At 48.4% G+C, this 13,448-nt stretch overlaps 1 protein-coding gene across 2 annotated transcripts in view; it reads right to left on the bottom strand.

The window, feature by feature from the left end:
• The window catches only part of Sbno2 (strawberry notch homolog 2), a 68,677-nt gene that overhangs the window by 33,170 nt on the left and 22,059 nt on the right, over positions 1-13,448 (bottom strand). For both annotated transcript variants that reach the window (XM_090339650.1, XM_090339642.1), the window contains exons 2-4: positions 11,706-11,872; positions 6,268-6,341; positions 5,829-5,937 (exon numbers count right to left, since the gene is read on the bottom strand). In XM_090339650.1, coding sequence (XP_090195776.1) covers positions 5,829-5,937; positions 6,268-6,341; positions 11,706-11,783 — 261 coding nt within the window. In that variant the 5' untranslated portion in view covers positions 11,784-11,872. The remainder of the gene's footprint in view (positions 1-5,828; positions 5,938-6,267; positions 6,342-11,705; positions 11,873-13,448) is intronic.

The raw sequence follows: 13,448 nt of genomic DNA, 5'->3' as shown, positions 1-13,448 counted from the left end.
ACAGCTCCTCTTTCAACTTTCTTATTGTTGGTTAATTGGAGATAAGACCCTCATTGACTTTCTTGTCCCAGCTGGCTTCAAACCATAATCCTCAAATCTCAGCCTCCTAAGTAGCTAGGATTACAGGTGTGAACTACTGGTGCCTGGCTCTGTGTGTGTATGTGTGTGTATACTAGTACTAGGCTTAAACTCAGGGCCTGGGTAGTCTCTCGGCTTTCTTTTTATTTTTTTCTTTTTTGCCAGTCCTGGGCCTTGAGCTCAGGGCCTGAGCACTGTCCTTGGGCTTTCTCAAGGCTAGGCTCTGCCACTTGAGCCACAGTACCACTTCTGGCTTTTTCTATGTATGTGGTACCGAGGAACTGAACCTGGATCTTCATGCATGCTAGGCAAGCACTATACCACTAAGCCATGCTCCTGGCCCTCTCTAGGCTTTCTTGCTCAAGGTCAGCACTCTATCACTTTAGCCACACCTTCATTTCCAGCAGTTTGCAGGTTAATTGGAGATAAGAGTTTCATGGACTTTCTGCATGGGCTGGCTTTGAACTGTGTCCTCCATTTCGGACTTCAGGGGCTAGGAATGTGGCTTAGTGGTAGAGTGTTTGCCTAGCATGCATGAAGCCCTAAGATCTCAGCCTCCAGAGTAGTAAGAATTATAGGCATGAAGACCAAGCTCACACACAGCTATTTTTGTTGTTGTTTAGACCTATATTCAAACTTGATATCTGATGCTTACTTTTTTTTTTTTTTGGCCAGTCCTGGAACTTGACTCTGAGCCTGGACACTATCAATGAGCTCATTTTTGCTCAAGGCTGGCACTCTATCACATGGGCCACAGTTGTACTTCTGGCTTTTTTTTTTTTTTTTTTTTTGTCATTAATTGGCAATGAGAGTTTCACAGGCTTTCCTGCCTGGGCTGGCTTTGAAGTGTGATCCTTGGATTTTGGACTCCTAAGTAGTTAGGATTACAGGCACCCAGCTTCTAATGTTTACTTTTGATCATTGGTGCTGCTCTACTACCTGAACTATAACTCCAACCCAACTCATAGTTATGTTTTAAGATGGAATCTTGCTAACTTTTTGCCTGGACTGACTCTGAGCTATGATCCTCCATATTTCTGCCTCTGAGTAGCTCGAATTATAGGTGGTCCCACACATACCCCCCCCCCTTTTTGGCAGTGGTAGGACTTGGAACTTGGCTTAGACACTGTTCCTGAGCTCTTTGGCTCAAGGCTAACTCCCTAACCCTTGAACCACAGTGCCACTTCCGGGTTTTTGGTGGTTAATTGAAGAGTCTCATAGACTTTAATGGTGGGGCTGTCTTTGAACCTCAATCCTCAGATCTCAGCCTCCTGAGCAGCTAGAATTACAGAGTGGTGTGAGCCACTGTGCCCAGCTCCTGAGCTTCTTTTTACTCTAAGCTAGAGCTCTACCACTTGAGCCCCAGAACCACTTTCAGCTTTTTCTGTATATGTGGTCCTAAGGAATGGAACCCAGGGCTTCATACATGCTAGGCAAGTACTTACTCTACCACTAAGCCACACCCCCTGTGGGTCTTGAACTCTAGGCCTAGGCATTGTCCCTGAGCGCTTCAGCTCAAGGCTAGCGCCCTACTTCTAGAGCCACAGATGCTACTTCCTGTTTTCTGGTGATTAATTGGAGATAAGAGTCTCACAGCCTGGCTGGCTTTGAGTAGCTAGGATTACAGGCGTGAGCCACTGTGCCCGGCCCACCTTTAGTGTTTTTGTTTTAGGGTTTTTTTTTTTTTTTTTTTTTTGCCAGTCCTGGGCTTGAGCTCTGGGCTAAGCACTGTCCTTGGACTTTCTCAAAGCTAGAACTCTACCACTTGAGCCTCAGCACCACTTCTGGCTTTTTTTCCCCTATATATGTGGTACCATGGAATCGAATCTGGGTCTTCGTGCATGCTAGGCAAGCACACTACCACTAGGCCAAACTCCTGGCCCCCACCTTTAGTTTTAACTCAAGGTTTTGCAATCCACACTCCCAGACCTGTTATTGTTTTCTGAGACTGGGTCTCATTTTATGACCCAGGCTTGATTTGACTCTGTCTCAGTCTTCTGAGTGCTGAGATTACAGGTATGTCCAGTCTCATGAAAACTTTCAAATATACAGAAACTTGGAGCATCATAACTTCTTATTTCAAACTGGTGTGTGTGTGTGTGTGTGTGTGTGTGTGTGTGTGTGTGTGTGCGCGCACGCGCATGCACACGTGCACGTGCACCCTGCCTCCAGTATTTGGACTTGGGTCCCCAGTCTCCAGGCCTACTCTGACCCCAGTGAGGTAGGTTTGATTTGTGGAAGGCATCCAGCAGGCTGGCCAGGGTGGCACATGGGGCTGGGGTAAGAACTTGACCATTATATTCCTGAAAACAGAGCAGCAAGACAAGGAGGCTACCTCCACAGATCTGTGAGGAACCTCGAGAGAGCGGTGTGATGCCCCCTGTTCCACAGTCCCAACCTCCCTAGATCTTGGTGGGCTCACATAACAGAATCAAGGAAAAGGGTACTGTGGGGCTGACAGTTCAGATTCAGCGCAGGACATAAGAAAAGGAAGCCAAACCTAACCACAGGCAGGGAGGGCGCCATATGTCCATAGTTACAGAGGACTGTGCCATACCACAAAGGGAAATCAGGATGGCTCAGCAAAAATGAAAATACCTCTGCTTTCTCCTCATAGGTGCTTACTCACACACCTTATCTCCTTTCTCTTTTTGCCTCCTCTGCCAGGAAATTCAGGAGTTTTATTACTAGCTGTTAAGTGAAAGCCTATAGGTTACATTTCCTTCCCAGCTCTGGATTTTCTATTACAGCACCTTCTGATTTACATGGCTAAAAGAAACAATTCTAGAGCATGAAATATGTGCTGCTCCAACCCTAACTACCAAAAACCTCCTGGCTTAAAGCCACAGTGATATGATCTTATGGTCTAGAGGACAAAAATCTGGAATGTAGCAGGGCTGATGCCGAGGCTCCAGGGAGGATCTTGGTTTTTTGTTTTCTTTTTTTTTGCCAGTCCTGGGCTTGAGCTCAGGGCTTGAGCACTGTCCTTGGGTTTCCTCAAGGCTAACACTCTCCTACTTGAGCCACAGCACCACTTCTGGCTTTTTCTATGAATGTGGTACCAAGGAATCAAACCTCAGTCTTCATGCATGCTAGGCAAGCGCTCTACCACTAGGCCAAACTCCTAGCCAGGGCAAATCTTTGTCCTGACTGTCCCAGCTTCCAGAGGGTTCTCATGGTTCCCTCCCTTTTTTTTTTTTTTTGCCAGTCCTAGGTCTTGAACTCAAGGCCTAGGCACTGTCCCTGAGCTTCTTTTGCTCAAGGCTAGGGCTCTACCACTTGAGCCACAGTGCTGCTTCGGCTTTTTTTGTATATGTGGTACTGAGGAATCCAACCCAGGGCTTCAAGCCACACTCCCAACCCCCTTCTCCCTCTTTAGAGGAGCAGCACAGCATGTCCCAATAACTATCCCTAACCTTCTGGCTGCCTCTTTGAGGACTGTCTGGTGATGCTGGGCTTCAAGTGACCCTGGATAATCCAGATCAAGGTTCTTAAGCTTAATCCCATCTGCAAAGTTTCTTCTGTCACATAAGGTGACAGCCATAGGCTCCAAGGACCAGGATGTGGATATATGGATCACTGTATTGTTCACATCTTCACCAAGTCTGAATTAGGACAAGAGGGACTTCCACAGTGGGGCAGCTGGCGGAGGCCCAGACATGAGGGCTGGCTTTCAGATTTGGCTCCTTCCTCCACAGAACCCCAATCCTAGCCCATGGGCGGAATGTGGAAGAGGTCCTCCAGGGGTGGGGTGGTAGAGAGCTCGCCTAGCATGCACAAAGGCCTGGGTTCATTCCCCAGTACAAGATACACAGAAAAAGCCAGAAGTGCTGGTGGCTTATACCTGTAATCCTAGCTACTCAGGAGACTGAGATCTGAGGATCAAGGTTCAAAGCACAAAGTGGAGAGACTCTTACCTCCAATGAATCACTAAAAAACGGGAAGTAGGACAGTGGCTCAAGGGTAAGCATAGGGACAGCACCTAAGCCCAGGGGTAGGGTGGGAGCCTTGAGCTGAAGAGCTCAGGGACAGCACCCAGGCTGAGTTCAAGCTCCATGACCAAAAAAAAAAAAAAAAGATGAAAAGGGGCTGAGCATGTGGCTTAGCAGTAGAGTGCCTGTCTAGCATGCATGAAGCCCTGGATTTGATTCCTCAGTACTATATAAACAGAAAGAGCTGGAAGTGGCGATAGGCTCAAATGGTAGAGTGTTAGTCTTGAACAAAGGAAGCTCAGGGATGGTGCAAGAAAAGAAGAAGAAAAAAGACAAAGATCAGAAATAAGCAGAAAGAACTTAGTGGTAGCTCACACCTGTAATTCTAGCTACTTCAGGGGCTGAGATCTGAGTTCAAAGCCAGCCTAGGGCTGAAAATTCTGAGACTCTTACCTTCAATTAGCCAGCAAAAAGCTGAAACTAGGCCAGGTGCTAGTGGCTCATGCTTGTAATCCTAACTATTCAGGAAACGGATCAGGATCATGATTTGAAACCAGGCCAGGCAGCAAAGTTCATGAAATTCTTATCTCTAAAGAACCACCACAAAACTGAATCACAGCTGTGACTCAAAGTGGTAAAGCATTAGCCTTGAGCACAAAAGCTCAAAGATAGGGCTCAAGCCCCGAGTTCAAGCCCCATGATCCCCTCACCTCCCCCCCCCAAAAAAAAGCTAGAAGTGGGTGGTGTGCCAATATTGAATGAAAAAGCTAAGGGGCAGAGCTCAGCCCCTGAGTTCAAGTGCATGCACATGCATGCATGCACACACACATACAACCCACACAAACACACACACACACACACACACACACACACACAAAGGGAGGAAGGGAGAGGGCTCTGCGTTCTTGTGTTCCATGAATCTTGGGAGCACCCAACATACCATATCCACAACCCTGGAATGCCACTCAAACATGATCGTGGAAAAAACCATGTCTCTGTCAGTGCACAAAGGCTGATGCTGGCAGGCGTCAGCATGTTTGCTTTCTCAGAAATTGTAAAGACTCCGTGCTGCCTTAGTACACTTGGTCTCTATCTATGTCTGTGTCTCTTTGTTTTTGTCAGTTGAACTCAGGGCCTGAGCACTGTCCTTGGACTTTCTCAAGGCTAGTACTCTACCACTTGAGTCACAGCACCACTTCCGGCTTTTTCTATGTATGTGGTAACCAGGAATTGAACCCTGGTCTTCATGCATGCTAGGCAAGCACTCTACCACTAGGCCAAACTCCCAGCCCCCCAGTTTTCTGATGCTTAATTGGAGATAAATTTCATAGACTTGTCTGCTTGGGCTGGCTTTGAACTGTGATCCTTAGATCTCAGCCTCCTGAGTAGCTAGGATTACAGGCAAGAGCCACCAGTGCTTAGCTTCTATAGGCTACTTTCTTATGCCACTGCTATGGGGCCTGTGGGGAGGGTGCCCAGTGTGAGGAATGAATCAGATACAAGACAGCTATGGAGACTGTGAGGACAATGTGACTACAGGCCATCTGCCCATTTGGCCCCTGCCTTCCTTACATAGCCATCCCAACACATCCTTGCACAATCACAAGGTAAGGAGAACAGTCTGGTGACCAGTAGGACAGCAGAGACTCTCAGGCTGGCAGGCTTCTTCTTTATTGCCCATAGCAGCTAAGCAGGGAACTGGTTGTTTCCAAAACACCAGCCACATTTCCTTGTAACCAATAGCACCCTTAATGAATTCATGGACACTCAGAGGTGGTACCACAGCTTTGGTGCTCCAAACAAGCCTGTGGCTTTTACCTGAGGAAAGTCACCACTCTTTGGCAGGAAGCTGGAGGCAGTGGCTACAGAAGCATAGCTGGTGTCTGGGCAAGGCTGGCCACTGAGGAACGTGGAGTTCATGAACTGGCTGGAGGAAGAGACAGAGGAAGGTAAGCAAAATGTGGTGGAAAATAAGTTCCCCTCCTGTATTCCACTTGAGACAGAGCTTAGCAAGGCATGGCTCTGAGGATCTACACAACCCCCATCCTTGCTCTGGCTCCAGCCAGTGTCAGGGGAGGTCAAGCCTGTGGGGATCGACCCTGGCCCAACATGGCATCACAGACCTGTCCTCAAGCTAAGAAGGCTGGTCTAGGTGGGTGCTTCTGGCCCTGGCAACAACAAGGAAGGACAGAAACTTTGGGAGCTCTGATTTCTGCATTGGGACTTTGGGAGCATGCAACTGAGGGCTAAGACTTACGGGCTCTCACTGGAGAAGGCTGGATACGGTGCCTGGGAGAAACTGCCCCACCATGGACAGTGCAGCAGGGCATTCTGAAACACAGGAAGAGGAGTCAGGGATAGGTATGTGGGAGGGCAAGTAGGGAGGGTACAAGGGACTTCATGAGGTCTTATGATAGCTCTGTAGTCATCTGAGGCTTCACTCTGGGCCACCTGGGAGTTACTTAACTACCTGGTAGCTAAGTTTCTCTGTCTACATGAGATAACCCCAGGAGAACTCCAGTTCCTGGAGCTTCCCATATGTCAGGCTCAGGGTCTAGGGACGCTGCTTGGAGGTTAAGGTATAGCATTATGGCAAACACCTGCCTAGCATGCAGAAGGTTCCATTCCCCCTCAAAAAAAAAAAAAAAAAAAAAAAAAAAAGCAAATGAATCTTTGCAAAGAAGGAAGGACCTTGTGTTTTAAGAGGCTCCTGTGTCCTGCCAGGATGGGGTAGGCCATACACTCGTGCAGAAAAGGCAGAATTCAGTAGGCTCCTGCTCCACAGCCAGTCCCAACCTAAGACTCTAGTTTTTTTCCACTGGCCTCCAGGGAAGACCCCATGGTCACTGAGGAGAAGCCAGAAATGGGACATCATCCTGTTCGTCCCTGCTGGGCCTGGAAGTAAGGCTGATGACCAGGTAAGAGACTGCATACTGTCCTACCCCAGGATCTCCCTGGACACCACACCAAGGCTCAGCCACTTCTACTCTCTCTGACTTGCATTACCGGGAAGCTGGCCAGGCTCCAAGCCCAACATCTTCTATGCCCTCTTCAAAAAGTGTTGGTGTGTACCCAGGCTCGCTCATGCCTGTAAGTCTAGCTACTCAGGAGGCTGGGATCTGAGGATCAAGATTCAAAGCCAGCCTGGGCAGAAAAGTCCATGAGACTCTTATTTTCAATTAACCAGCATAAATAACGCCAGAAGTGGAGCACTGGGTCACATGACTGAGTGCCAGTCTTGAGCAAAAAAGCCAAGTCTTGAGTGAGAAGCACTGAATTGAAGCCTCAGTTACTGGCACAATAAATAAATAAATAAATGCCTTGAGACTTTCCATTAACAGCCACCTCTGTGGCTCTGCCTTTAAAGGGCTGGCCTTAGCCTGTGATTGGTCCAAAAATGGGCACCTAATCCAGGCAGCCAATCAGATCCTTCCGGTGGCATCTCTGTTGGAAACAGAGGGGCTGCTCTCTCTTGTGAAGCAAAAAGGACAGGTTAAGGGACCGGGAGTTTGGCCTAGTGGTAGAGTGCTTGCCTAGCGTGCACAAAGACCCAGGTTTGATTCCTCAGTACCACAAACATAGAAAAAAGCTGGTGCTGTGGCTCAAGTGGTAGAGCACTAGCCTTGAGAAAGCTCAAGGACAGTGTTCAGTCCCTGAGTTTAAGCTGTATGATAATGGACTGTGGGGTGCCATCCCAGACCTTCTGCCACCACACAATCTAAGATGGTGCCAGGAAGCCTTCCTTCCATGTTCAGGAGATACAATGGAGGCACAGGACTTTTCACACTGGGGACCAATATCCTCATGCTGGTCCAGACTCCAGTTTCTGAGTCCTTAGGGCAGTTGGGTCCTTATGCCTGCCCAGGTGGAGCTTCAGAGAGCTTGGCTTCCCTATCATAAGGGGGATAGGGCAGTGGTACATTCTGCAGGACTGTATCCATCCTCTGTATCCCCTCCAACCTTGGTTCTGACCCAACCAAGAATCCTATTTCGGAAACACACTCTCAAAATATAGCAATGTTATATATAGCAGTGGAAATTGGACTCTCCCCAAAGGCCAGTGACAGGAAAGTAATTAGGCAGATTACGGCTGTACAGATGGATCAGAGGGAGTTGCGGGAGGCACAGAAAAGTATGGGCAGGGCACATGGTGGGGGAAGGAGTGAAAGATCGCTGGATACCTGCTCCTTGCCTCAACCACACTGTGGGTGCTGAACATCAGTCAGGGTTCCCAAGTGGTGAGTAACTCCAATCATAACTAGCCCCACCTTGCAAATTGTAGGCCCCCCCCTTTTTTTTGTCAGTTGTGGGGCTTGGACTCTGGGCCCAAGTGTTGTCCCTGAGCTCTTCAGTTCAAGGCTACCACACTATCTCTTGAGCCAGAGCACCACTTCTGGTTTTCTAGTGGTTAATTGGAGATAAGAGTCTCACAGACTTTAGGACCCAGGCTGGATGTGAACCATTATCCTCAGACCTCAGCCTCCTGAGTAGCTAGGATTATAGTCATGAGCCACTGTGCCCTGAGCATTTTTGCTGAAGATTAGTGCTCTGCCATTTGAGCCACTGTTTTATGGTGATTAACTGGAAATAAGAGTCTCATGAACTTTCCTTCCAGGGCTGGCTTTGAATGACAATCCTCAGATCTCAGCCTCCTGAGTAGCTAGGAAACTGGTGCCCCACTCTCCATTTATTGGTCTGATTATTGTCTCTTAGCTTTTTCACTCAAGGTTGAGCTATAGCTCTACTTCTGGCTTTTTGTCAGCGAGTTAAACATCTTGGGAACTTTCCAGCCTGTACTGGCTTAGAACCACGATCCTCAGTCTCCTGTGTAGCTAGGTTTATAGGCATGAGCCACTGGCGCCCATTGTGGGGGTCCCTTTAAGCAACTTCATATTCTATACCCTACTACCTGAGCAAAATATGAGCTTCTCCTTTCCGAGGGGCATTCTATGTCCCTACTACTGACACCCTGAGATCTACAGGACCCCAGTAGCTAGTTCGAAGCTCTGTAGAAACCCACACTTATTCTTGCTTCTCTTCCCACTCAGCCTTTTCATCTTTACTCATCCTGGATGGACAAGCAACAATCAAGGCCCGAACCAGCAGGAGGAGACAAAGAAGTGGGAGGGGCAGCCAGGATGACACAGAAGAGCAGATCCTGACCATTCCCATTCAGAGGGGGCTGCAGGGATGCTGTCCTCCATGCAGTCTCAGTCTCCACTGCCACATACCCCACTTGCTCTCCTCATGATCTTTGGCACTTCAAGTTTCTTTGTTGAGTCAGGCAGTTTGCTTTCTTTCCCACTATGGCAAGGGCCTGAATTTTTGTACCCCCTCCCTCTCTCTGTGGAGTTCCTAGGTCTTGAACTCAGGTCCTATGTGCTATCCCTGAGCTTTTTTTTGCTCAAGACTAGCACTCTATCACTTGAGCCACAGTTCCATATGTAGATTTTTGGAGGTTACTTGGTAAGAGCGTGGGCTGCCTTTGAATCTCAATTTTCAGATGTTATCTCCTGAGTAACTAGGATTACAAATGTGAGCCACCAGTGTCTGTCTACTTAAAACATTTAATTCACAGTCAAAATTGGAATGATGTCCTTCAGTAGATCACAAAGACAAGCTTTCTTTCAGTAGGTGACTGATAAATCCTGGCTACTTAGGAGGCTCTCAATCTGATGCCAGCCTAGGGCAGAAAAGTTCCCAACCCATAGCTGATGCAGTAGCACATGCCTGTCAACCCATGTTATGTAGGAAGCTGAGATGGGGAGGATTGTGGTACTAGGTCAGCCTGGGCAGGGAAGTGTGAGAGATTCCATTTCCATAGAGAAGAAGCTCAGTGCAGTGGTACATACCTGTCATTCTAGCAACAACAGGATATGAAAGTACTAGAGTCATAGCACCCAACACTCAGGCAGGAATCGAGTCCTCATTTTAAAATTAACCAGTGAAAAACAAGGCTGAAAGCAATGCTCAGTGGTAGAATACCAACCCAGCAAGTTCATGAAACCCTGAGTTCAAATTCTAGCACCTCCACTGCCGCCAAAAATAAGGAAAAAACACATAACATTATTACTGAGTTGAAGAAGCCAGTGTGAAAAGACTACAATGCTGTATGATTCCAACAACAGTATTCTGGAAAAGGCAAAGTTATAGACTTGAATAAGATGATGGGAGAGGACAATGAATGAGTGGAGCACAGATTTTTGGGGCACTGGAACTATTCTATGGGGTGTTCTAATGGTAGGTATATTTGTCAAATCCATAAAATGTTCAGCGTAGGGAGTGAGCCTTCAAGTAAACTTTGGACTTGAGCTAATGATAATGTATCCAGATCCGCTTTGGCCCATTAATTGTAACAGCTTCCCATGCTAATGCAGGATGTTAGTAAGGGGACAGGGAGGGCATGAGAATGTGGGAACTCAGCTCTGAGTGGTTTCCTATAAACCAAAATTGCTGATGAAATAGTGTATTACATAGTCTGTGCATACTTGCAATCCTAGCACTCAGGAGGTTGAAGCAGGAGGTACAAATTCTAGGCCAGCCTGGGTTGCAACTGTCTTTAAAAAGAAAAGAGCTCAGGGCCTGGAGCATGGCCTAGTGGCAGCATGCTTGCCTAGTATGCGTGAAACCCTAGGTTCGATTCTCTGGAACAATATACACAGAAAAAGCTGGAAGTGGCGCTGTAGCTCAAGTGGCAGAGTGCTGGCTTTGAGCAAAAGGTATCCAAGGACAGTTCCCAGGCCCTAAGTTCAAGCCCCAGTCCTGGCAAAAGAGAGAGAGAGAAAGAGAGAGAGACAGGGAGGGAGGGCGGGAGGGAGGGAAAGAGAGAAGAGAGGGGGAAAGGGGGGGGAGAGAGATACAGGTTTATTTGTTTATTTGAAATAGGAAACGGAAGGGGGGAAAACAAGATGAGGAGAGGGGGTGGGAGGAAGGAAATGGGGACAAAAACATGAGAAGGGGTATCAATGGGTGTGAAGTAATACATCTTCTATCTGGTGAATATAACTGTAACCCTTTTATTAATTACAATAAAAAATATGAGAGGGGGTGGGGGAGGGAAATAGGGACAAAAACATGAGAAGGGGTAGCAATGATTATTAAGGAATGTACCTTCTATCTAGTGAACATAATGTAACCCTTCTATTAATTACAATAAAAAATTTTTTAAAATATGAGGAAAAAAAAAAAAAGAAAGAAAAAAAGAAAAGAGCCCAGGTCTGGTGGCTCACATCTATACCCTTAACTACTCAAAAGGCTAAAAAACTCAAGGAAAGTGTCCAGACTCTAAGTTCAAGGCCCAGTCTCAGGACCAAAAAAAAAAAAAGGAAAGAAAAAAGAAAAGAAAGAGGGGCTTCAGCAGTGTTCAGTGTTCAGTGCTTCTCCCAACGACCAGCAACTTCTGAAAAAAAAAAAAAAACACCCAAAACTCAAAAACCTTGAGAGCTTAGAGTTGATGAAGGCACTGGTTGCTGGTGAATCCCCAGAGATATTTTCTGTAGGAAGAACCTCACTCAGAGATGAGATGAGATGAGATGAGATGCGATGTGATGAGATGAGAGACAAGCTCCGGGAGAGCTGGCAGAGGCTGAACTTTGAAGTGAAAAGGTCAAGGTCAAATTCTGGAGGGCAAAAGCCAGAATCCACTTGCAAGTATTTGAGTCCTGCTTGGTGACTTCGGGGATGGCCTGCACTCACCTGCAGCGGGATGCTACCCGCTGGCGGGAGTTCATGCTGAGGACACTCCCCATCCATGGCAGGTCCCACTGCAAGCATCAGGTGGCAGGTGGGGACTCCACAACCTGAGGCCACAGGGACAGCTATCTGGGTTTCTCCTTGTGTGTCAGTGGCGGCGGCATCATGTCCTGTAGAAGGGAAATGTGGATATGCTGAGGTTGTCTTAAAATTTTCCACATTGCTTACCTAGCTTCCTTTGCTTCCTAGAGCAACCAGGCCCAGAAAGGAAGAGGCAGCCCCAGAGGCCCAGAGGGCTCCCTCCTTCCACACATGCATCAAGCCCACTGTGGCCATCCCAGCTGCGGAAGCACCTTGCCAGGTCCTGACCACACCTGTTAACAATTAACTTGGGCAGCAGGGCTGTGGCCACCACCCATAGGCCAACACTGTCCCTCTGCAGCTTCACAAGGCTGTCTATGCCAGTGTCTCCCAGGAGTGGTCAGGGGCCAACCTGAACTGGGAAGAACCCCAGTATGGTTTGGGGAGCTAGAACATACTAATAATCCACCCCCAGGATTTTCCTAGCTTGGGAGGCAAGAAGACACTGAGCTCCCACCACTATCTTGTGTTCAAGGGCAACCCTGACCAGCCACGGGGAGGCTCTGTTTTTGCCCAGGAACCCAAGCTGGCCAGTGGGGTGGCAGGGGAGTGCTCAGAACTTAGGCAGACAGCCCAGAATGTTAATCACAAAGGGAGGCAGGAAGGGGAGGTGGCCACAGCTCCGGGCCAAGCCCTGGAGTGCAGAAATCCTCGGGACTTCCAGTAATAGGCAGCTAGCCACATGCACGCACACACAGCAGCAGCTTGTGCAATCCCAAGGGTGGGGGAGGGTGTTGCTTTGTCCCTGAGCCTCCAGGGACAGTGGGCAGGGGGGGGAAGGGGCTCACGGTGGTCAGAAGTGCCCCCACAGACAAGCCAGGCCATCAGGCAGGACAGGGGCCTGTTTGACCCAGGTGGTCCTACCCTCTGCTCGCCCCTGTTGGGCTGCTATGGCTTCCTGCTGTTGCTCTCTGGTGGCCTGGCTGCCCTTGGCCCTTGACCAGGACTAAGCTACAATCTGGCCAGAACTGGGTAGCAAATCATCTTCCTCCAAGAACTTAGCAATCTGGGGTCTTAATAGGTCCTCATAAAAACCCTCAGACAACTTAGTGGCCTCTGAGCTCCCCTGGGCCTTAGTTAACTCATCTGGAAAGGGATTGTTTGGGGGCTTGATGGACCAGGCATGTCAGGGTCTCAGTGGCTGCCCAAAGTGACTCTGTTCCTAACCAAATCATGGTCCACATAGGATCTATCCAAGGAGCTCATGGCTCCTGGACAAGTCAGTCCCTGCTAGTAAGAGTGGCAGGGTCCATCCCCATTCACCCTGGGAACAACCCTTCAAAGGAAACAGGCCTCACAGCGTTCCCCCACCCTCATCTGCAGAGACTTCCTGCCTGACATTCTTTTTCTATTGTGCCTGGACTGTCTTTGAACCTTGATCCTCAGATCTCAGCCTCCTGAGTAGCTAGGATTATAGGCATGAGCCACCAGTGCTCAGCTTTCTGCCAGCCATTCTTACACCCTGGGTTGTAGGTTAGGCCTGAGGCCACAGTACTAGGTTGTCGGCTTGGAAAATAAATTCCACTGGAGAGGGACACAGGGTAATCCATACAAGAAAGCCCAGAGCAATCCTCAGGGTACCACGGGACCCTGCAGGAGCAGTCT

The sequence above is a fragment of the Megascapheus bottae genome, chromosome 1 (assembly GCF_031878675.1).
Source record: "Megascapheus bottae isolate mThoBot1 chromosome 1, mThoBot2.hap1, whole genome shotgun sequence".
NCBI classification, from domain to species: domain Eukaryota; kingdom Metazoa; phylum Chordata; class Mammalia; order Rodentia; family Geomyidae; genus Megascapheus; species Megascapheus bottae.
Note: the sequence above shows the minus strand (reverse complement) of the source record. Positions and strands in the feature narration are given on the sequence as shown.